This window comes from Cricetulus griseus, chromosome 4, assembly GCF_003668045.3.
Source record: "Cricetulus griseus strain 17A/GY chromosome 4, alternate assembly CriGri-PICRH-1.0, whole genome shotgun sequence".
Taxonomy (NCBI): Eukaryota; Metazoa; Chordata; class Mammalia; order Rodentia; family Cricetidae; genus Cricetulus; species Cricetulus griseus.
Genome location: NC_048597.1, coordinates 87,817,255 through 87,841,932, shown reverse-complemented (window position 1 = coordinate 87,841,932; position 24,678 = coordinate 87,817,255). Strand labels below are relative to the sequence as shown.

Below are 24,678 nucleotides of genomic sequence, written 5' to 3'. Positions count from 1 at the left end.
GATATGTGTTCACTCATATGTGGATTTTAGACATGGAGTCAGCGATTGCCAGCCAACAATCCACACTGCCAGAGAAACTAGTCAACAAGGAGGACCCTAAAAGAGACAAACTCTGTACCCTGGTGAAGGACAAAGGGTCACCATCCCCTGAGCAAATTGAGAACATAGGAAGAGAGTGGAGAGGGAGCTACGAGAATGAGAGGGAAGAAAAGGAAGGATGCAGAGGTCATGAGGGAGCAGAAATGTTGAGTCAGGTGTAGATTAGAAGAAAGGATATGTGATATGTAGGGTTTTTAGCTTGGGGGCAGTGTTAGGAGAGGAAAAGAGGGAGAAGGGAACTGAGTTTGTCATTGAACTGTTATTCAATCTTGTTTGTAATTCCAATATAAAATAGAATTTGAGTATAAGATCGTTTCAGTACAAAATAAAAGTTTATGAAGTTCTTCACATTCTAGAGAAAACATAATTGACTCTTCCTTATCTCAGTGTTTGATGAATAACCCTGTAGCATAAGCACCATAAGCACCATGTACTCAGAAACCATAGGACACAGACACCTGACACTTCAATCCACACTATGCACTTCCAGAAACCAATACTGAAGTATAAGTCAAACTCTGAGGGTTCCTGAGCCATTCCATGATGTTCCTTAGCTGCCAGGGGCTCACTCACACTAGTCTTACATGTCAGTAAAGAGGTCAGGGCTTAAAATCCACTAATATCCCAAATTTGTTATGAGTTTCTGACAATAATGCCCTAACTGTACTCATCATTCTGCCCCTGCTGTTTAGGGAGAAATGGAAAAACTACCAATATTTGCTGACTTTATACTTTGCCATTGAAGAGATCAATAAGGATGCCCATCTGCTTCCCAATGTAACCTTGGGATTCCACCTCTACAATGCCTTTCACTCTCACCGCAGAACTTTAGAGGGCCCTCTGATGTGGCTATCTGAAAGGAGTGAGTTTATTCCTAACTACAAATGCAAAACTCAACACAAAGCACTTGGAATCATTGCGGGAATCAGGCCTGAATTTTCTGCTGCAATTGGAACTCTTTTGGAACTCTACAAAATTCCACAAGTAAGTTAGTAAAATTTGATATCCACAGTCATGTAGGATACAAAACAAAGGAAACTGAGTTGCTTGTTCATTGACTTTGATTTAAAATAGAAGTGAATGAATTATCTGGATACTGCTATGATCAATGGTGGAATGAATGTGGTGAAAACATAAGCAGTAAATGCTTGGTTTCCTAAGGAGATCACTTAGTAGTATTCATGATTCTATCTTCAATCATTGGCAAGATGTACCATGATGCTTCATAGATAAGTGCTGCTCACTAGTCATATAACTAACTACACAAGATAAGGTATAAACATCTCATAGTTTATTCAGTATTCAACAAGGACAGAGAGGAAGAGAGAACCCAGGACCTATAAATTAATTTGGAACAATCCTCAAGGACATCACTACTGAAAAATTTTGCAAGGAAAGTATGATCTGTCATGAAAGCAGATCTCTGAGTAGCACTCACAGAGAACATCCACTTAGAGATATCCCCACAATAGGCTGTAACAAAGCACTACTGAGGCAAAGCATCCATCTGCAAGTATCACTACAAACTGAGAAAGCATTAGGGTAGGCCCCATGCTTGGTAGTTAATCAAGATTAGAAAAACAGATAGTGCAACACTGATTACTGTCACTCAGTAAAACAATTCATATATGTATTGCATCCTAAATTAAGAAATCATGATATACATGATTATTTCTGTCTTTCTCACAGACTCTCATTTTACACTAGATGCTGGGTGATGACTTCATTAAATCTATCATTAGGGAAGGATGAGGCAACAATTATTGGTGATGTGCCCCCATATCCTCATTCCTTGCTCTTTTCCATTTTCCCTCCATTTTTATTTAAAATAGAAGGATTGTTTTACATGCCAATGCCAGTTCACAATCTCTCCTTACCTGCCCTGCCCCTCCACTAATACCCTACCTATCCCATACCATCTCTGCTCCCAGGGAGAGTGAGTTATTCTATTGGGGTTGTCTTCAGAGTCTGTCATATCCTTTGGGAAAGGGCATAGGTCCTCCTCCATGTGTCTAGGCTGATGGAATACCCTTCTATGTGAAATGGGCTCCCAGAGTTCATTCCGATGCTAGAAATAAGTACTGATCTACTCCAAGAGGCCCCATAGATTTCTAAGGCCTCCTAACTGACACCCACATTATTGGGGTCCACATCAGTTCCATGTTGGTATCCCACTGATTAGCCTGGGGTCCATGTATTTCCCCTTGTGCAGGCCAGTTGTTTATGTGGGATTCACCAGCCAAGCCCAACCACTTTGATCTTCATTCCTCCATATCTATAACTGTGTTCCAGAGTTCAGTTTAGTGTATATTAATGGGTGCCTGCTGAGTTGTACATCATTGTATAAATGCACCACATTTTCTCTATCCATTCTTCAGATGAAGGGCATCTAGGTGGCTTACAAGTTCTGCTATTACAAACAATGCTGCTATGAACATGGTTGAACATATGTCCTTGTTGTATAAACATGCATAATTTGGGTATATGGCCAAGAGAGGAATTGCTGAATCTTGAGGTAGACTGATTGCCATTTTCCTGAGCAACCACCATACTTATTTCCAAAGTGGTCTTATAAGTTTGCACTCCCACCAGCAATGGAGGAGTGTTCCTTTTTCTCCACATCCTCTCCAACATAGATTGTCATTGGTGTTTTTGATTTTAACCATTCTGGCCAGTGTAAGATGGCATCTCAGACTTGTTTTGAGTTGCATTTCTCTGATGGCTATGGATTTTGAGCACTTTCTTCAATGTTTTTCAGCCATTTTAGATTCCTCTGTTGAGAATTATATATTTAGTTCTATGGCCCACTTATTAATTTCATTGATTGCTGTTATGGTCTCTAGCTTGTTGAGTTCATTGTATATTTTGGAAATCAGGCCTCTGTCAGATGTGGGTTTGGTGAAGATATTTTCCCATTCTGTGGGCTGTGGTTTTGTCTTCCAGACTGTATCCTTTGCCTTACAGAAGCTTCTCACTTTCAGGAGGTCCAATTTATTAATGGTAGATCTCAATGTCTGTGCTACTGTTGGTATAGTCAGGAAGCACTCTCCTGTACAATTTCGTTCAAGGGTATCTACTACTTTCTCTTCTAAGAGGTTCAGTGTGTTTGGATTTATGTTGAGGTCTTTCATCCATTGGGCCTTAAGTTTTGTGCATGAAGACATAGATGGATCTTTCCGAAGTCTGCTACATGACAGAATACAGTTATGACAACACCACTTGCTGAAGATGCTCACCTCCATTGTATATCTTTATCTTCTTTGTCAAAAATCAGGTGTTTGTAGTTATGTGGATTAGTATCAGGGTTTTCAACCCAATTCCATTGGTCTACCTGCCTATTTTTGTGCCAATATCAGGCTGTTTACAGGACCAACGCTCTATAAAGAGCCTGAACTCAGGGATGGTGATGCCTCAGGAATTTCCCCTATTGTACAGGTTGTTTTGGCTGTCCTGTGTCTTTTGTTTCTCAATAAAAAGTTCAGTATTTTTCTTTCAAGGTCTATGAAGAATTGTGCTGGGATTTTGATGGGGATTGTGTTGAATCTGTAGATTGCTTTTGGCAAGATTGCCATTTTTACTATGTTGATCCTACTGATCCAAGATCATGGGAGATCTTTCCATTTTCTGGTATCATTGTTAATTTCTTTCTTTAAAGAGTCAGAGGGTGATGTTTCTCTGATTTCTTTCTCAGCCCTCTATTGTCAGTGTGTAGTAGGGCTACAGTTGATCTTCTCAAAGAACCAACTCTTTATTTCATTGATTCTTTGTAATGTTTTCCTAGTTTCTACTTTACTAATTTAAGCCCTCAGTTTGATTATTACCTGGTATCTACTCCTCAGTGGTGAGTTTGCTCCTTTTTGCTTTAAAGCTTTCAGTTGTTCTGTTAACACTCTAGTGTGACTATTCTCCAGTTTCTTCATGTGGGCACTTAATGCTATGAACTTTCCTCTTAGTACTGTTTTCATAGTATCCCATAAATTTGGGTATGTTGTGTCTACATTCTCATTAAACTCTAGGAAGTCTTTAATTTCTTTTTTTTTATTTCTTCCTCACCCCTGGAGTGGTGCAATTGGGTGTTATTTTATTTCCATGACTTTGTAGGTTTTCTGCAATTTGTATTGCTGTTGAATTCTAATCTTAAATTATGGTGGTCTGATGAGATACAGGGGCTTATCTCAATTTTTTGTATCTGTGGAGGTTTGCTATGTTGCCAAGTATGTGGTGAATTTTAGAGAAGGTTCTATGTGTCACTGAGAAGAAGTTATATTCTTTTGTGTTGGGATGGAATGATCTATAGATGTCTATTAACCCAATTGATTCAAAACTTCTATTACATTCTTTGTTTCTTTGTTAAGTTTCTGTCTGGTGTTTATGTCTAGTGTTGAAAGCAGGGTGTTGAAGTCTCCTACTATAAGTGTGTGTGGTTTTATGTTTAGTTTGACCTTTAGTAATGTTTCTTTTACAAATGTGGGTGCCTTCGTATTTGGGGCATAGATGTTCAGGATTGAGACTTCATCTATTTTTTAACCACATGTTTTATTAGTTCAAATTAGGAACAAGCTTGCTTCACATGTCAATCCCTTCTCCCTCTCCCTCCCCTTCCCCTCAACCCTCCACTCAACTCCACTCTTGCCCCCACCCATCCCCCTTCTCTCCCCAGGCAGGTTAGTGCCCCTAATGGGTTTTCCCCAAAGTCTAGCACATCATCCTGTCCAGGCCTAAGCCCTCCCCCATGTGTTCAGGCTGAGATACCATCCATTAGGGTGGGATGGGATATCAAATTTCCACCTTACAACTGGAAAAATACTGATCAGCTACCAGCGTCCGCATAGAGTGCAGACGCCACCTCATTGACATCCATGTTCAAGGGTCTGGAACTGTCCCACTCTGGCCTCCCAGAGAGCAGTCTGGGGTCTATGTGCTCCTCCTTGTTCATGCCAGCTGTTTCTGTGGGTTTCTCCAGCCTGGTACCCACCCCTTTGATGGACTTTTCATGTGATGAGTATGAAATGCCCTTCTTCATCTCTTTTGATTGATTTTTGCTTGAAATCTAATTTGTTAGATATTAGGATTGCTACACAAGATTGTTTCTTGGGTCCCTTTGATTGGAAAATCTTTTCCCAACCCTTTGCTCTGAGGTAACGCCTTTCTCTGTAGTTGAGGTATATTTCTTGTATACAGCAGATGGATTCTCTCTTCATATCCATTCTGTTAACCTGTATCTTTTTATAGGCAGGTGAAGACCATTGACACTGTGGCATATTGGTGTCCATTGATTGTTGGTTCTTGTTTGTTTTGGATTTATTGTTGGTGGTGTCATTGTGTGTGTATTTCACCCTAATATTTCATTTTGTGTTTGGTAAAGTTGGATTATCGGTTGCCTATGTTTTTGTGATAGCAGTTATTCTGTTGGGTTGGAGTTTTCCCTCCAGAACTTTCTGTAGTGCTGGGTTTTTGGATATGTATTGTGTAAATCTGATTTTGTCATGGAATATCTTGTTTTCTCCATCTATAATGATTGAAAGCTTTGCTGGGTACATCAAAGCTGTGTTGGCATCCATGTACCCTTAGTGTTTGTAAGACATCTATCCAGCATCTTCTGGCTTTCATAGTTTCAATTGAGAAGTCTGGTGTAATTCAGATAGGTCTGCCTTTATATGTTACTTGACATTTTCACTTTGCTGCTCTTAATATTTACTCTTTATTCTGAAGGTTTGGGGTTTTGATAATTATGTGAAGATGGGACTTCTTTTTGTGGTCCAGTCTATTTGGTGTTCTGTAAGCTTCTTCTACTTTCATAGGCATATCCTTCTGTAGTTTGGGGAAGATTTCTTCTATGATTCTGTTGAATATGTTTTCTGTACCTTTGAGCTGTATTTCTTCAGCTTCTTCTATACCTATTATTCTTAGGTTCATCCTTTTAATGGTGTGCCATATTTCCTGGATATTTTCTTTTAGGGATTTGAAGGACTTGAGATTTTCTTTGGCGGATTAATGTATATCCTCTAGTGAGTCATCAACAACTGAGATTCTCTCTTCCATCTCTTGTTTTCTATTGGTTATACTCATATCCTTAGATTCTGATCATTTATCCAGCCTTTCTATTTCCAGCATCCCCTCATCGTGTGTTTTTTTGTTTCTATTTCAGCTTTCATGCCTTGAACAGTTTCAAGTGCTTCCTTCACTTATTTGGTTGCTTTATCTTTAGATTATTTAAGAGAATTACTAATTTTTTGAATTCTTTTGGTTGGTCTTCCTTCCATTTCTTTAAGAGATTTTCTTGTTTCCTCTTTATGAGTCTCAAACATCTTCATAAAGTAGAATTTTCGGTTTGTCTCTTCTTCTTCCTCTGTGTTGTGTTTTTCAGATCTTGCTGGTTAGAGTTCCTAGCTATTGATGGTGTCATATTGGTCTTTCTGTTGTTGAGTGTGTTCTTATTCTGCATTCTTCCCATCTCTTAGTCCAGTGGGTTCTGGTGGGGTCTCTCTATCTCCCTTTGTCACCTGGTTGTAAGTGTGGGCCATGTCTTCAATGTGTGCAGCTATGGAAGGTCTTTCCTCTCCTGGTAGTCTCCTCATTCAAGAGTGGTCAGGATAGTGGAGGGGGAAGGAAGAGTGAGGTGTTTTCAGACTCAGGGAGTTTCTCTCTGTCTGGGTGTGTCCACTAACTGCAGTCATAGGACCAGAGAGATCCTGTGCTAATGGGGGCATTGGACAGGAGTAGGGCTCGGGATAGATCGTGGCGGTGGAGATGGAAGGAAGAGTCTATAAACTGGAAACTTTTACCACTTGGAAGAACAATAAAGAACATTATAACAGAATGTGGATGATGTTACAATAGAAATTGTGTGTGTGTGTCTGTGTGTGTGTGTGTGTGTGTGTGTGTGTGTGTGTGTGTGTGTGTGTGATGGATTCAGCATTTTTTTATAAATTTGATTTAAATTAGAAACAGTCTTATTTTACATACCAATCCCAGTTCCCTCACCATCCCATCCTCCCATCCCCCAGCACTGACCCCCATTCAACCCCACAATTCACTCCCCAGGATTGGTGAGGCCTACCATGATAGATCATCAAAGTCTATCTAGTCATTTGTTACTGGGTCTATGCCCTCCCCTGTGAATCCAGGCTGAGAGGGTATTCTTCCATGGGGAATGGGCTCCAGAAATCCATTTGTGCACTAGGGATAAATACTTGTTCCACTACCAGAGGCCCAGACCTCCTAGCAGACACCCACATGTGGGAGCCTGGTTTGGTCCTTTGCTGGTTCCCCAGCTGTCAGTCTGGTGTCCATGAGCTCCCACTTGCTCAGGTCAGCAGTTTCTGTGGATTTCACAGCATGGTCTTGACACATTTTCCATCACTCCTCCCTCTGTAAAACTGGATTACAGGAGTTCACCTCCGTGCTTAGCTGTGGATCTCTTATTCTGCTTCCATCAGCTACTGAATGAGAGCTCTAGGATGGCAATTAAGGTAGTCATAAACCTCATTACAGGGGAAGGCCTATTAAGGTAGCCTCTCCACTATTGCTTAGATTCTCAGTTGGGTTCATTTTTGTGGTTCTCTGGATATTTCTGTAGAGCCAGATTTCTCTTTAAACCTGAAATGGCTCCCTCTACTAAGGTGTCTCTTCTCTTGCTCTCCTCTATTCATCCCTTGACTCAATCTTCCTGATCACTCATGCTCTTCTCCCTCCTCCTCCACTGCACTTTCTCCTATCTCCCTCCTCCCTACAACCTGTGCTTCCAGTTGCTCAGTAGCGCTACTGTCTTTCCCCTTCTCTGGGAGATCATATATGTCTCTCTTAGGGTCCTCATTGTTTCTGAGATTCTCTGGAGATGTGGATTGCAAACATAATGCCAGTAGCCCAGACACTGAGATTGACAATTAAAAAATGGCACCTTCTGAAACTGAGAATGTTCTGTAAGGCAGAGCAGTCAGTCAACAAGACAAAACAGTAGCCCACAGAATGGGAAAAGATATTCACCAACCCCACATCTGACAGAGGGCTGCTTTCCATATACAAAGACCTCAGGAAGCTAGTCACCAAAACACCAAATAATCTAATTAAAAAGTTGGGTACAGAACTAAACAGAGAATTCTCAATACAGGGATCTAAAATTGCTGAAAGACACATAAGAAAGAGTTCAACATCCTTAGCCATCAGCGAAATGTAAATCAAAACATCTCTGAGATACAATCTTATACCCATCCAAATGGATAAAATCAATAATATCAGTGACAGTTTATGCTGGTGAGGATGTGGGGAAGGAGAACAGGCCTCTATTGCTTGTCGGAGTGTAAAGTTGTACAGTTACTTTGGAAATCAGTATGGTGGTTTCTCAGGAAAATGGGAATCAGTCAACCTAAAGACCTAGCAATCACACACTTAGGCATATACTTAAAGGATGCATATTCATACAACAAGGGCAGCTGTTCAATTATGTTCATAGCAGCATTATTTGCAATACCCAGAACCTGGAAGCAACCTAGATTCCCCTCAACCAAAGAATGGATAAAGAAAATGTGGTACATTTACACAGTTGAGTACTACTCAGCAGAAAAAAAAATGAAGTCTTGAAATTCACAGACAAATCGATACAAGCAAAAGAAACCATCCTGATTGAGGTAACCAAGGCACAGAAAGACAAACATGGTATTTACTCACTCATATATGGGTAGGAGGCATAGAGAAAATGATCACTGTAAAATCTTTAACCCATCCTTCACTCCTGAGAAGCATTTCACATTTGGTAACCTGAGTAGGGCCTGGTACTGCTCTCTGATCCCTGACAATCTAGAAACTCAAAATAACATTCTTTTCTTTGCTTCTTCAGGTCACATATGGATTGTTTCATTCTGTGCTAAGTGATAAAGATACATTCCCATCTGTGTACCAGATTTCTCCTCAAGAAAAAGGTCTGACCCAAGGAGTGATCTGTTTATTGCTGCACTTTGGCTGGAAGTGGGTGGGGCTCATTGTGGCTGATGACATACATGGAAGGGAGTTCCTCTCTGACCTGACAGCAGAGCTTGCTTCAGAAGATATCTGTGTGGCTTTTACAGAAAAAATACCAACTTTTATGAAAGTGGATTTTTACTTTGGGGTTGGGTTGGTGAATTTGAGCCAACATACAAAAGTAAATGTGCGTGTGTTCTATGGGGATATAGATGATGTCCTGATTTTCTACATACAAAATGAAATTATATCAAAGAGAAAGAAGATGTGGATCATGGCAAAGCCCCGCATTGTTTACTTACAATCTGTATTTTATAAGTGGATTGGTTTGATCTCCTTTTTAGTAGGTAGCTTCTCATTTTCAAAGAAGAGAAATATCCCTGGCTTCAAGCACTTTATCGAGGCACTTACACCCTCACAGTACCCAAGTGATATTTACTTCCATAAATTCTGGCTGGACAATTTTCACTGTTCACCTTCTCCTTTGCTATGTGGAGTTCAAGAACTCTGCCCACTGAATATATCGCTAAAGAATAAACAGGAAATACAGGTTGTGATGATCACTTCTGAGCCCAGCGTTTCCATATGGAATGCAGTGTATGCAGTGGCCCATGCCCTCCATGAAATACTTTTGAGTAAAACAGAAATAGATTCTCACAAAGACATAAACCAGGACAGGCTTCTACCTTGGCAGGTAAGTCTACCTCATAAAGAAAGGAGACACTAGGAACTTACATCATTAGTAGGTACTTCACTGAGTTCAAACACACAACACACTTTCATATTGTAATGAAAAGAATAATGCAAAATGTTGCTTACTTCTAGGGTCCAACCCCAGTCAGAACCAGGTTAAATAAGGAAATCCATGAAGGTGGGGGGATCCAGCATAGATACTTACTTGAGGTTTACCAGACTTATCTGTCTGAGGGGGAAAATAAGGAAACAGGGATGCTTTCTGTGGGTAAATTTCTCTTTACTTCATCTTTTTTTCTATTATTATTATTATTATTATTATTATTATTATTATTATTATTAATGCAAGTTAGGGAACAGGTTTGTTTCACATGTAAGTCCCCTCACCCTCCCCACACCCCCATTCCTTCTGCTCCACCTCCAACCTACCCCCCACCCCATCCACCCACCACTCCCCCGGCAGGGTAGGGCCCCCAACAGGGGCTCCACCAAGTCCACCAAATCTTCCTGTCCCCTCCCCAGGTGTCCAGAGGCAGAGCACATCCCTTCAAGTACGATGGGCTCTCAAAGTCCCTCCACACACACCAGGGCAAAACGCCAGTCCACCTCCAGGTGCTCCCAGGAGTGCAGGGGCCTCCCCATTGGCATCCATGATCAGGGGGCTGGGTCAGTCCCATACTGGCCTCCAAAAGAGCGTCTGGGGTGGATATGCTTTCCCTTTTTCAGGCCAACTGTTTCTGTGGGTTTCTCCAACCTGGTACAGACCCCTTCGTTCTTCATTCCTCCCTCTCTTCAACTAGGTTCCAGATTTCAGCTCAGTGTATTTCTGTGGATGTCTGTCTCTGCTTCCATCTGCCACTGGATGAGGACTCTAGGATAGCATAGAGAGTAGTCATCAATCTCATTCTAGGGTAAGGGCTTCTAGGCCATCCTCTCCTCCACTGCCCGGACTGTCAGATCGTGTCATCCTTGTAGGTCTCTGGAGATATCCCTAGTTCCAGATCTCTTCTCGGACCTATAGTGGCTCCCTCTGATATGGTATCTCTCATCCTGCTTTCTCTCCTCTACTCTTCTCCCAACTCAATATCTCTGCTCCTCCATTTCTTCTCCTCTACTCTTCTTCTTGTGCTCTTATTGTGGCAGCACCTACTCCCCTACTTTCATGCTCTCAATTAGCTCGGGAGTTCATTCCACTTCCCAATCCTGGGGTCCATTTATCCCTTAGAGTCATTCATGATTTCTAGTTTCTTTTTTGGAAGAGGATTATTGGCTGGTAAACTTTTGCTCTATGTCTAAAAATCATATAAGAGTGAGTGCATACCATGTTTGTCTTTTTGTGATTGGGTTACCTCACTCAGGATGGTTTCTTCTAGTTCCATCCATTTGCCTGTGAATTTCAAGATTCCATTGCTTTTTTCTGCTGAGTAGTACTCCATTGTATAAATGTACCACATTTTCTCTTTCCATTCTTCAGTTGAGGGGAATCTAGGTTGCTTCCAGTTTCTGACTATTACAAACAATGCTGCTATGAACATGGTTGAACATATGTCCTTGTTGTATGAACATGAACTATTTGGGTATATGCCCAAGAGAGGAATGGCTGGATCTTGAGGTAGATTGATTCCCATTTTTCTGAGCAACCACCATACTGATTTCCAGAATGGTCTTACAAGTTAACACTCCCACCAGCAATGGAGGAGTGTTCCTTCTTCTCTGAATCCTTTCCAGCATAGGTTGTCATTGGTATTTTTGATTTTAGCCATTCTGACAGGTGTGAGGTGGTATCTCAGAGTTGTTTTGAGTTGCATTTCTCTGATGGCCAAGGATTTTGAGCACTTTCTTAAGTGTCTTTCAGCCATTTCAGATTCCTCTGTTGAAAAATCTCTGCTTAGTTCTGCACCCCACTTTTTAATTTCATTGTATGGTGTTTTGGTGACTAGCTTCTTGAGCTCCTTGTATATTTTGGAAATCAGTCCTCTGTCAGATGTGGGGCTAGTGAAGACCTTTTCCCATTCTGTGGGTGGTCATTTTGTCTTACTGACTGTGTCCTTTGCCTTACAGAAGCTTCTCAGTTTCAGGAGTTCCCTTTGATTGATTGCAGACATCAGTGTCTGTGCTTCTGGTGTGATGTTCAGGAATCGTTCTCCTGTGACAATTTGTTCAAGGGTTATTCCCACTTTCTCTTTTAGAAGATTCAGTGTGGCTGGATTTATGGAGAGATCTTTGATCCATTTGCACTTAAGTTTCGTGCATGGTGACAGGTATGGATCAATCTGCAATTTTCTAAATGTCCGAATCCAATTGTGCCAGCACCATTTGTTGAAGATGCTATCTTTTTTCCATTGTATGGAATTAGCACCTTTGTCAAAATAATGTGTTCGTAGGTGTGTGAGTTAATATCTGGGTCTTCAATTCGATTCCATTGGTCTATCTGTCTATTCTTGTGCCAATACCAAGCAGTTTTCAGAACTATGGCTCTATAGTAGAGCTTGAAGTCGGGGATGGTGATGCCTCCAGAAGATCTTTTATTGTAAAGAGTTGTTTTGGCTATACTGGGTTTTTTATTTTTCCATATAAATTTGAGTATTGTTCTTTCAATGACTGTGAAAAACTGTGTTGGGTTTTTGATGGGGCTTGCGTTGAATCTGTAGATTGCTTTTGGTAGGATTGCCATTTTTACTATGTTAATTTTGCCTATCCAAGAACATGGGAGATCTTAACACTTTCTGATATCTCCTTTAATTTCTTTCTTTAAATCTCAAAGTTCTTATGGTAGTGGTCTTTCACTTATTTGGTTAGTGTTACCCCCAGATATTTTATGTTGCTTGTGGATATTGTGAAAGATGATGTTTCCATGATTTCTTTCTCATTGAGTTTATCATCTGTATACAGTAGGGCTACAGATTTTTTGAGTTAATTTTGTATCCTGCTACCATGCTGAAGGTGCTTATCAGCTGTAGGAGTTTCCTGGTAGAGTTTTTTGGGTCACTTATGTAGACTATCATGTCATCTGCAAATAGTGAAAGTTTGACTTAGTCCTTTCCAATTTGTATCCCTTTGATCCCCTGTTCTTGTCTTATTACTCTAGCTAGAACTTCAAGTACAATATTGAAGAGGTATGGAGAGAGTGGACAGCCTTGTCTTGTTTCTGATTTTAGAGGAATCGCTTGGAGTTTCTCTCCTTTTAGTTTGATGTTGGCTGTTGGTTTGGTGTATATTGCATTTATCATGTTTAGATATGTTCCTGTTATTCCTGTTGTCTCCAAGATCTTTATCATGAAGGGATGTTAGATTTTGTCAAAGGCTTTTTCAGCATCTAATGAGATGATCATGTGGTTTTTCTTTTTCAGTTTGTTTATATGGTGGATTACATTGATTGTTTTTCATATGTTGAACCATCCTTGCATCCCTGGGATGAAGCCTACTTGATCATGGTGGATGATTTTTCTGATATGTTCTTGGATTCGATTAGCCAATATTTTATTGAGTATTTTAGCATCGATGTTCATGACGGATATGGGTCTGTATTTCTCTTTCTTCATCTTATCTTTGTGTGGCTTGGGTATCAAAGTGATTGTAGCCTCGTAGAAAGAGTTTGGCAATATCCCTTCTGCTTCTATTGTGCGGAACAGTTTGAGAAGTATTGGTATCAGCTCTTGTTTGAATTTCTGGTAGAATTCTGCAGTGAAGCCATCTGGCCCTGGTCTTTTTTTGGTTGGGAGGCTTTTGGTGACTGCATCGATTTCATTAGGAGTTATGGGTCGATTTAAACTGTTTATCTGATCTTGGTTTAATTTTGGTAAGTGATATTTATCCAGGAAACTGTCCATTTCCATTAGATTTTCGAATTTTGTGGAGTACAGATTTTCAAAGTATGATCTAAAGATTCTCTAGATTTCCACAGTGTCCGTTGTTATATCCCCCTTTTTGTTTCTGATTTTGTTAATTAGCATGCTCTCTCTCTCTGCCTTTTGGTTAGTTTGGCTAGAGGTTTGTCTATCTTGTTGATCTTCTCAAAGAACCAACTCTTTGTTTCATTGATTCGTTGTAATGTTTTCCTAGTTTCTACTTTATTGATTTCAGCTCTCAGGTTGATTACTTCCAGGCATCTACTCCTCCTTGGTGAGTTTGCTTCTTTTTGCTCTAGTGCATTCAGCTGTTCTGTCAGTTCTCTAATGTGACTTTTCTCTAGTTTCTTCATGTGGAACTTAGTGCTATGAACTTCCCTCTTAGCGCTCCTTTCAGAGTATCCCATAAGTTTGGCTATGTTGTGTCTGCATTCTCATTAGTTTCTAGGAAGACTTTAATTTGTTTTTTTATTTCTTCCTCAACCCAGGAATGGTGCAATTGGGTGTTATTCATTTTCCAAAAGTTTGCTGGTTTTCTGACATTTGTATTGTTGCTGAATTCTAGCTTTAATGCATGGTGGTCTGATAAGATACAGGGGGTTATTTCAATTCTTTTGTAACTATGGAGGTTTGCTTTGTTGCCTACTATGTGGTCAATTTTAGAGAAGGTGCCATGTGGTGCTGAGAAGAAGGTATATTCTTTTGATTCTGGTGGTGTCATATTGGTCTTTCTGTTATTGAGCGAGTTCTTATTCTGTCTTCTTCCCATATCTTTTTCCAGTGAGTGCAGGTAGGATCTCTCTATCTCCTCTTGTTACACTGTAGTGTGTGTGGGCCAGGAATTCAATGTCAGAAACTCTGGATGGTCTTGCCTCTCCTCGTAGTCTCCTCACTCTGAAGGAGTTAGGCCTCCATAGGGATCAGGTGTGTGGGGGCGGGACAGGAAGTAAGAGTGGGGTGTTTCCAGCCTCTGGGGGTTCCTCACTGCCTGGGCAGGTCTACCCCAAGCAGGAGCAGTCCTGGGGAGTTCGGGATGGATGGGGCTTTGATAGAGAGTTGTGTAAGAGCGGAGGATCACTCACCGCCTGGTGGACGGTAACCGGGAACTGAAGGAAGAGTGGCCTGTATCCAGATTCAGGGAGCTCCTCCCTGCCTGGGCGTGTCTATTTCAAGCAGGGACAAGCCTGGGGGGATCTGGGTGAATGGCACTTTGGACAGGAGTTGGGTAAAAGCAGGGGATCCCTCAACTGGTCTGTGATGAGTCGGCAGAAAGGGAAGGAAGAGTGGCCTGTACCCAGATTCAGGGAGCTCCTCCCTGCCTTGGTGTGTCTATTTCAAGCAGGGAAAAGCCTGGGGGAATCTGGGTGAATGGTGCTTTGGACAGGAGTTGGGTAAAAGCAGGAGGTTACTCAACTGGTCTGTGATGAGTCAGCGGACTCTTTACTTCATCTTTAAAAAATTCTTTGTGAAAAATTTGCCTCTCCTCCCAATGCTCTATTCAGCAGCTTTTTTCTACTTAATTATACACTTTTCTTTCCTCTCTCCTTTTCTTCCTCTGCTCCCCTTTTGCTACTATCTTTCTACCTCTTCATTGACACTCCTGTCTGTTGCCTCTGCTGCCTCTGCCTCTGCCCTCTGCCTCATCCCCTCCCTCTGCCTTCTGCTTCCCTCACAGGCCCAACCCATATTCATAATACATGTTAAGTCACATAGTTTCACACTCAGGCTAGCAATGTCTCATTTACCCATGCATGTAGCACTTTCCCATGAAGAAAATGACTTTGGAAATCAAGACTTATCAATAACAAATAATTAGCCAAACCTTGAGTTGTAGGGAGCTCATAGAGACTAAATTTGCTTTGATCTCTGTCTTGAAATTGTAAAAAAAAAAAAAACCTGAGAAAAATGACATCATGTATTTGCCTCTAGGGACTGCCAGATATTTGTCTCTAGGGGCAACCAACCTGCCTTGAATATGCTCTGAAGTCAAAACTACCTGGATTGTAAAAGGCTGTCTTTGTGATTGGAAATCCTATGGCAGTCTGAGTAATGTAAAATATCCTAGTATTTTTTCTATTCATCAAAATTATGCAGTTAAAGAATCATCCTCCAGCTATGTACAGCTGTCTTCAAGCCCAGTAGATGCAATATTTTCATGAGGTAAATGCACAAGCACTTTTAATACACCCAAAGCTGTTACTAGACAGAAAATGAAGTGACTCGTGAGAGAAATTACAGACTGGAGCAACTGGTTTCCACAGCCAGTGATTCCACTACCTGTCCAAGTGGGGCTCCTCACCAGGGAATCATGATTCTGATGGGTCAGCCTGCTGAACGATAATTGTCCCCTAACATATACTCTCAAAGAAGTGCTTAAGCAAGGCAAAAGGAGGTTATGCCACAGTGGATGTATATCTCTCTGCAATTGTGGTGCATGATTTGGGGATTTGCAGCATTGATTTCAAGACATTAAATTTGTTAATGTTTCAACACATCTTTTTGTAGTACAAGATGAAATTCTGGAAGATATCCAAAGGTAATTAATGTCAAAATTAGCAAATTTAATAACCACAATTTACATCTTCATGGAATATGTCTAATGCTATCAGGTAGAGACCTAGTCACCTTATATAACAACATCAGTTTAACATAAAATACACTATATATTTAATCAGCAAGACTATATGAGGAAACCTTTGTGGAAAATAAAAACAGCATGCCCTAGACTCAAAAGTAACTAAGAAATAAATGTCTTGGGACAGATTATTTACTCTAAAATAAGATAAAATGATTGTGAAACCAACCAAATTGTGCTTCTATTTTTAAATGTTAGAACACACTTGGTGCCCATGATCCTAGGCCATATCTTCATCTATTAGTGATAAGTGGATATGTTTGGGTTTAAACCCTCTTGATATAATCTTAGGAGTCACTTAAGCTCATGAGCATTGATGTTCAATTTCAAACAGGTTATCATCAGGAAGGCTATTGAACTAGTCAGGTGAACTTTTCATTCAGTAAAGATAGATAAATAAAAGATGAACTCTGAATGTTTAGTGTACAATGTAATTTTGGCATTATGTATAACAATAATATTTGACATAGACATTAAAACAGTTTGTGAACATGACTTCTAGGGATATGATATTAGATAAGTTAGTTTTTATCTTGTACATTGGTTGTTAATTATTCAATGCAACATTGCACCTCAGAAGTTGAAGATTAAAACCCATTGTATTAATTTAAATATGTAATTAAATCATGGTGGAAGGATGCCTCAGCAGATAGGAACACTTGCTATACTTTCAGAGGACCCAAATTTGGTTGTTAGCACACACAGAGTAGTTCACAATTGTTTATAATTTTATTTTAAGTAATGTGACACATTCTTCTTCCCTCTGATGGGATCAGACATACTGTTTGTGAACATACATATGTTACACAATTAATAAAAACCCAGTGACAGATATTGAAGTTCAAGCTGAAGGTCAGAAAAGCAAAGCAGCCAACTAGAGAGTTCTTACTTCTATCAAGGATGGGGCAATTCTCTCCTCAGCATGACTGCAGACTGAATGTACTGCACTCTTGTCTCCAGCCACCATATACTTCCTCTCTAGTGTGCTGAGAGTAAAGGCATGTGTCACCACCACCCAGTTTCTATTGCCAATGAGTGTGGCTGCTGAGATTAATGGTGTGTAACACCACCATCTGTCCTCTATGTCTGTGGTTAACTTTACACTCTTATCTTCAGGCAAGATTTATTAGATCATAAACAAAATATCACCACATTTCCCCTTTTTGTCTAAAATAAAAAGAGGATTATAGCTAATAGAAGAAAAACTATATAAAATAAGTACAATAAATATATAGAGTATGTAGGCAATAAATAAGCACATAAATAATGTCTAATCCCTTTGCATTTGTAAATTTGGAGAAAATACTCAATTATCAATCCTATCTTAGTGAGTCCAAATGGTTGTACCTAGTTCAATTTATATTCTAAATTTCTTCAAATTATCTTGTAATATCTTTCAACATTTTACACTTTACACCTGTTAGTGAGTTTCTTTTCTGAGTCTGGTAAACAAAGAAAAATATAAATATGACTATCAAGTCTTCAACTCCCTCAGAGACCTGAGAAGAAAATAATATTAACTGAGAAGCAAGAAGTGCAAGCAAGTGACTTCCAAAAAATGTGAGAAATAACAAAAACAGCTGTCTGCCTTAATAGGTACCCCAGGGTCCTCTGTAAAGTTGGTCATCCATATTTGGTATTCAGGTCTAAACTACTCAATAGACATTTCTATGAAGCAGAATTTTTGAAGGGGTGATCCACCCGGTCTTTGCAAGTTTTGTCAGTCACTCTCTTTTTTGTCCTGTTTGCACAGCATACTGTCCAAACCTTGAATAAGATTAGAAATATATGAACAGTATGTTTTAACAAAATTAATCTCAAATTTGTATCAATTCTAAAATTTGAATACAATATATAAAAGTCTAACAATGTAAAATATTTAAGCTAGTCATTGCTTTTAAAAAGTAGATTCAATAAGCTTCCTTTTTATCCTAACATATTGTACTCCCCTTTTTCTTTTCAAAGAAAGAACCTAATTCTAATCTCCTTTGTTTAGATTTTTCCCTGACCATTATCAATAGTTACTTGTAACCAAATTCCATAAACAATAACAAGTATCCATAACCCAATGAACAACCAAAAGCCATCCACTCCAACCCTTTGGAATGTGGATATCATGTTCTTAAATTGCTTCCTGCTCTCTGTAGGTTATGGCATCTTTAGGGGAGCCTAAAAAGAAAAATTACGGTTAATTGTCAGGCCCTGGGAGAGGTAACTCTATTACTTGTTGTCCAGAGTCTGTGTAATGTGAAAGTGCAGGGCTTGTCTCAACTTCTGGCTAGAACAGTGTATGAGGCTGGATCATCTCAGCTAGCTACCTTGAAATTGTTTTGAGCAGTGACTGTGAGGCTGGATCATCTCAGCTAGTAGCCACCTTGTAGACCAAAGCCAATCTTTAGTTGGCATTTGTCATCTTAGTGGTATTATCATAGCCCTGGTAGAATTATCGTGGTGGGGCCCCATTATGTTGGAGACTTCAAAGGTGGCTGTTAGGTTGTGTCATGGTTCACCACAGAAAGCTGCTAGAGACTCAGGACCAAAATATTGTACAGGAATGCAGATGACACCCTTTTCTAAAGTTTGTTAATACTCTGTATATGACCATTAATATCATGGCTAAAAATTAAAAATACATACATATATATCTGATACATTTTTAGATAGCATTTATACCTCAAGAGAAGCTTCAATGAGTCCAAATAAAACCAAAGGACTATGAGACTAGTAGCAATACTAATGGTCACTTAATTTTTGTTTTTCTTATGTCCAGTATCAGGTGAGACAAATATTTTGGATTTTACTTTAACAAGATTGCTTGGATTTAGAGAAGGAAAGAACCATACTCCCAACTCCAATGTCTGCTTTAATCTTTAGTTTAACTGGGACTACAAAAAGACAATTTGAATTGCATATCTGTAGGGAAATGCAGAAATAAATATTTGGGAAGATATATGTAATTTTATCGTGTTGGAATGTGATATACCAATAGGCCAATTTACTCTTTTTCTTGAGACAATTTTTTTGATGATTTGTCCTTTTTCTTCAGATGCCTCATTTTATCCATTAATCTTCAGATTCATTAGACTTCATTCCCCTGAAAAGGCAAAACAAAAACTTTCCCCATCACTAATTTTGGGGAGGCTGTGTTTTGGCAATTTATATCTGATCAAATAAAATCATTTGTCAGTTTTATAGGTTATTTCAGATTAAGTGTCCATGCTGCTTGAGGAACTGTCATCTCTTCTAAGTAAGAGGTGTCTCTTGTACAAATAGAATCTTTATCACTTTTGATGGCAGTCATAGCTTTACTTCTCCTCTGTAAACAATAGCAAAACCCCTCCCATCCTAACATCTATCGTGGTTTCCTTTCTGAGATCAACACATCCTTAAAGTATACTGTCTGATTTAATTACATAGTTTTGTTTTCTATTTTCCAATGTCTCTCCACATCTGTTGTTCCTTTCTCATTTTCATCTAAAATTCAAAATTCATACAGAATTGTGCAACACATTTCTGAGGGTCTTTATTATCCCTTTATTTTTATTTAGAGTATCCTTTAGAGTTTGATTTCATCTATCTATAACTCCCTGCCCTGTAGGATTGTGTGGTATACCTATAATATGCTTCATATTTTAATAAGCAAAAATTGTTTCATTTTCTTAGGGATATATGCTGGATCATTGTCTGTCTTTATTTGAACAGGTATACCCATAAAGGCCATAGCTTCTAGCAAATGTGTAATTTACTGAACAATCCTTCTCTGAAATCAAAGAGGGTGACCATTGTAAACCTGAATAGGTATCAATGGTGTGGTGTACATGTTTTAATTTTCCAAATCCTACAAAATGTAAAACATTCATCTGCCAGATTTAATCCCTTTGAGTATCCTTTGGGGTTACTTCCTGCTGGTAGTGGAGTTTGGTTGTATAAAGACCAAGTAGGACATTTCTTAATAATTTCCTTGGCTTGTTGCCATGGGATGGAAAAGTCTTTTTTCAAAAGTTAACTATTGACATGGTTTTCTTTTATGAAATTCTGAGGCCTATAGAACATTTCCTCTTAAATAGTTGATCAATTTCATCATTGCTTTGTGCTAGAGGGCCTAGTAGTTCTGTAAGGGATCAGATACGTGTTAGACATATGGGATGATTCCTATTCCTGATTATGTCTTCTAACGGAATAAATAATAAAGTCAATTGTTTATCACCTGATATAAATTCAGTGGTTTCAATATACAAAACAACTCTTTATGCATATTGCAAATCAGTAACTGTTGAAAGGTTCTGTAAAATCCATTAATACCAGGAGAATAGCATATGATTCTGACTTTTGGACAGAATTATAAGGATATAGAGACATTTTACTTAAGTTTTTGATTTGTAACCTGCCTTTCCAGATTTATTTGCATCAGTATAGAATGTAGATGCTCTACTTCTTGGTGTTTCTAGTACAGTGTGAGGAAGGATTCAGTTAGCTCTCTTTATAATTTGAATTCTCTTGCTTTTGCAATATTTATTGTTAACCTCTAACCAGAAATTACTGTAAGCTCTTTGCCAGGGCACAGTTTTGCCCATAATTAAGCAATATTTTCTTTATTAAAAGGTATCACAATTTTTGCTGGGTCTATTCCTGCTAATTGATGAAGATTCAATTTTGCTTTTAGAATTAACTCAAAGACTTTTCCACAACAGTTTTTAATATTTTACTCAGTTTATGTGGTTAAAACATCCATTTTATGATAATATCATTCCTCTGCATTAAAATTCTGGATGGGTATACTTGGAGGTAAATATGACCAGATTGCTCTTAAGCTTGAGATCCACAATCCTTGTGTGCCATCTGTAATATCTCTTTCAACAAAGTCAATTCTCTTTCTCATCTTCAGTTGTTAATTTTCTGGCACTAATTATTATGTATTTTCAACAATTTGGAACTTTGCATAAACTCCTCCTAATATTATTGTGTGAAGAAACTCTCTCTATATATACAGGGATACCTATGTACCTAACTAACCATACAATGTGCTCATTGTCTGCCATAAGGAAGATGAATATCTTAGCACCTATAAAGCCATAGCCTTAGTGTTGCTTCCATATTTACTCTAGTTTCACTCTGAAAACATTGATAGTTTCTAGTTGTAGACATTTTTTTCTCTTTTGTTTCCAACTTTTTTATTTGAATTAGAATCAGGATTGTTTTATGCTGGAGAGAGACACAGGCCTTGTTACCACTGAGAACATGCTGCACCCAGTGCTGTATTCCACCCTTCATATAAAATTTATATTTAGGTTCAGCTACTCCTACATTAATTTCATGGGGAGAAAAGTTCATCTAACTGAAACAACTGGGGAGACAATTACTCAAATGAAGCCTCTACCAAAAGAAAGCGAGTGTAGGGTGAGAGAAAGAAGATTGCTCTTAGGGACCTCAGTGAGAAATTTGTATGCACCACTCATATCCAAATGATGTCTCTCTTCAGCTTCATCCATTTCTGAGGAAAATTCAGTTTACGAATGCTGCTGGAGACCAAATATGCTTTGATGAGAAGAAGAATCCTATGGAAAAGTATGATATACAAAACTTTGTGGGATATAATAATCATGATTCATTTGTAGTTAAAGTAGGAGAGTTTGTCTCCAAAAGTCCACAAGATAAAGGCTTGTTCATCAGTGAAGTTCTGATCAAGTGGCCAAGCAACTTCAATCAGGTCTGGCTGAATATCAACATTTAATATGTCATCAAATATCTGAAAAGAGCTATGATAATTGATTGCATAATGCCTCTATGAAATTTTAAAGTAACTTTGAGATTCTAAGTTCTTAGCTGTGGTGTGAGCTTATGTGCCTGCTCATGCATGTGCGTTCATGTGTTTGTTGAGGCCACAGTCCACACTGGTTACCTTCCTCAATTGTTTTCATTTTATTATAAGAATGGTCTCAATCTCTCCAGATGTCACGTTTCAGCTTTAGCTGTACTCACTAGACAGCATGCCCCAGGCATTCTTCCTGTCTGCAAGACCACCCTATTGGGATTACAGACATACAGTTTGCACCTGACTTTTCTGTACTTCCCTTCGGCAAGATCACGTTCAGGACCTCATTGCTTGTGCAGCAAGCACATTGAATACTGAGCTATATATTTACTCTAGTTTGATATCTTTACTTCTGAAATAAATCAATCTTTTGAATTTCACTTTGATATATATATATATATATAACATATATATACACAAGTATATATACATACATATGCATGTATACATATATGTACACATACATATATACATATATACATATATACATATATACATATATACATATATACATATATATATATATATATATATATATATATATAAGCAAACACATATTGTTAGCTAATTCCTGTAGATAGAATTGGTGAATTGAATTTGAATTTATGTGTGTTCATTCATGCTGCAGTGAATGAAAAATCAGTGTTCATGAATTTATATACTAGTGTGTGTTTCTGTGTTCTTATACAGGCACACAATTGTGAATATACATATACACAAGATTATTATACATGTATGCTGATCTCATTTCATCCCTCTTTTAACACAACCCATACACATCCATGTCCATAGTCCTTGTAACAAAATAAATTATGGATTATTATACAAATCATCTGTATAACCGATGTTTGTGAACTGCCTGATTTTAGTGCTGGGAGGAGAGTTCGGGTTTCTCTGTGAGAGCAGTATACACTCTTAACTGCTGAGCCAGTTCTACAGTCCTATATACCTGTTCATATAGAGATATTTATAAGAGTGAAACAGAGTCTAACTTATGGCAAAAAACATGCCAAAGGGAAGGATAGAATTTTTCCTAGCATTCAAACTTTCTGAAAGTATTAACAAGCTGAGGTTGTGTTAGAAGTATACTGGCTAATATTATTAGCTAAGGAGCCAATTGATATATTCCTAAATGATGACATCACTAACATTTGGAAGAAAAAGCAAGGCACTATTCTGAGCATGGGGAGTCAAAGGTGAAACTAACAGTAATGAATCATAATTCAGTGTCTACAGAAAATCTACATGTGATAGAGTCAAGAGTAGATGTGACTATCCACAATTTCCAAACCCTCTTCCAAGGAAAGTGAATCAGAGTGAATGATAGTGACTACAGGCTGGGGAAGGAAAATATAGAAACAGATAAGCAAGAGTGACTTGGTTTCTGCCTCACTTCAACTGTTCCACAATTCATAGGAGGAAGGAGTTCTGGCTTGCTGTTTCCCAGGAGGGAATATTCAGTTGTTAAAGACATTTCACAAAAGCTAGCAGAAGTCAAGCACAGTTTACTCACCATAAAGACCCTTTCAAATTTTAGTTTAGTATCTGGAAGTGTGCTAACTTCTACTCTACACTCCATATAGAGAATTCATAGTGCCACATAACTGTATACAACTTTGATAGTCTATGTGAAGTTTAAATTGTTTAGCTTAAAAATATTCAAGCCTGTGACTGATGTGCAAATTTATGAAGAGTTTTTCTGTGTGTCCCTCAGAATCCTCAATCTGTATGTTCAGAGAGCTGTGGTCCTGGTTTCTGGAAACTTACAGAAGAAGGAAGACCTGCCTGCTGTTTTTCTTGTGTGTTTTGTCCAGAGAGGCACATTTCCAACCAGACAGGTGAAAAACAATACCTTTCCCCAAACTGTTTGTAAATGTAGAAGGATAAAGCTAAGAAGTGACCATTGTGTTGGGATGCAGCTTTGTTCTCCATGTCTCTTCCACTCATCCCTATATCCATTTATTAATAATCACTGCTGATGCCACACGATGTATGAACATTTGATTGGAAGCCTCATGTGATTGTGTCACCTACATCACTACTTCCAAAAAACTGCCTTTCATTGAATGACAGTATCACCCCAATTAAAACAATGGTGTTTTAATTATTATGTGACGAGGGGACTTTCTTTTTGGTCCACTCTATTTGACATTTTGTAAGCTTTTTGTACTTTCTTTGACATGTTTTTCTTAAGCTGGGAAAATTTTCTTCCATGATTTTGTTGAGTATGTTTTCTGCACCTTCTAGTTGGGTTTCATCACCTTCTTCTATACCTATTATCCTTAGGTTGGTCTTTTCATGGTGTCCAATATTTCCAGGATATATTGTGGTATGGATTTGTTGGACTTCAGATTTTCTTTGCTTGCTGAGTTTATTTCCTCTAGTTTATCTTCAGTGTCTTTGATTCTGTCTTCTGTCACTTGCACTCTGTTGGTTATGCTTGCATCTGTGATACCTGATTGTTTACTCAGTTTGCCAGTATTCTATTGAGTATTATTGCATCAATGTTCATGAGGGATACTGGTCTGTAGTTCTCTATCTTAGTTGTGTATTTGTGTGGCTTGGAAACCAAGGTAATGGTAGTCTTGTAAAGAGTTTGGCAATGAACCTTCTGCTTCTATTGTGTAGAACAA

General features: G+C 38.7%; 1 protein-coding gene across 2 annotated transcripts in view; it reads left to right on the top strand.

The window, feature by feature from the left end:
* Positions 1 to 322: 322 nt before the first annotated feature.
* LOC100757822 (vomeronasal type-2 receptor 26) overlaps positions 323 to 24,678 on the top strand; it is a 64,749-nt gene continuing 40,393 nt past the window's right edge. For both annotated transcript variants that reach the window (XM_035443201.1, XM_035443200.1), the window contains exons 1-4: positions 323 to 1,083; positions 8,936 to 9,751; positions 21,713 to 21,798; positions 23,760 to 23,883. In XM_035443201.1, coding sequence (XP_035299092.1) covers positions 943 to 1,083; positions 8,936 to 9,751; positions 21,713 to 21,798; positions 23,760 to 23,883 — 1,167 coding nt within the window. In that variant the 5' untranslated portion in view covers positions 323 to 942. The remainder of the gene's footprint in view (positions 1,084 to 8,935; positions 9,752 to 21,712; positions 21,799 to 23,759; positions 23,884 to 24,678) is intronic.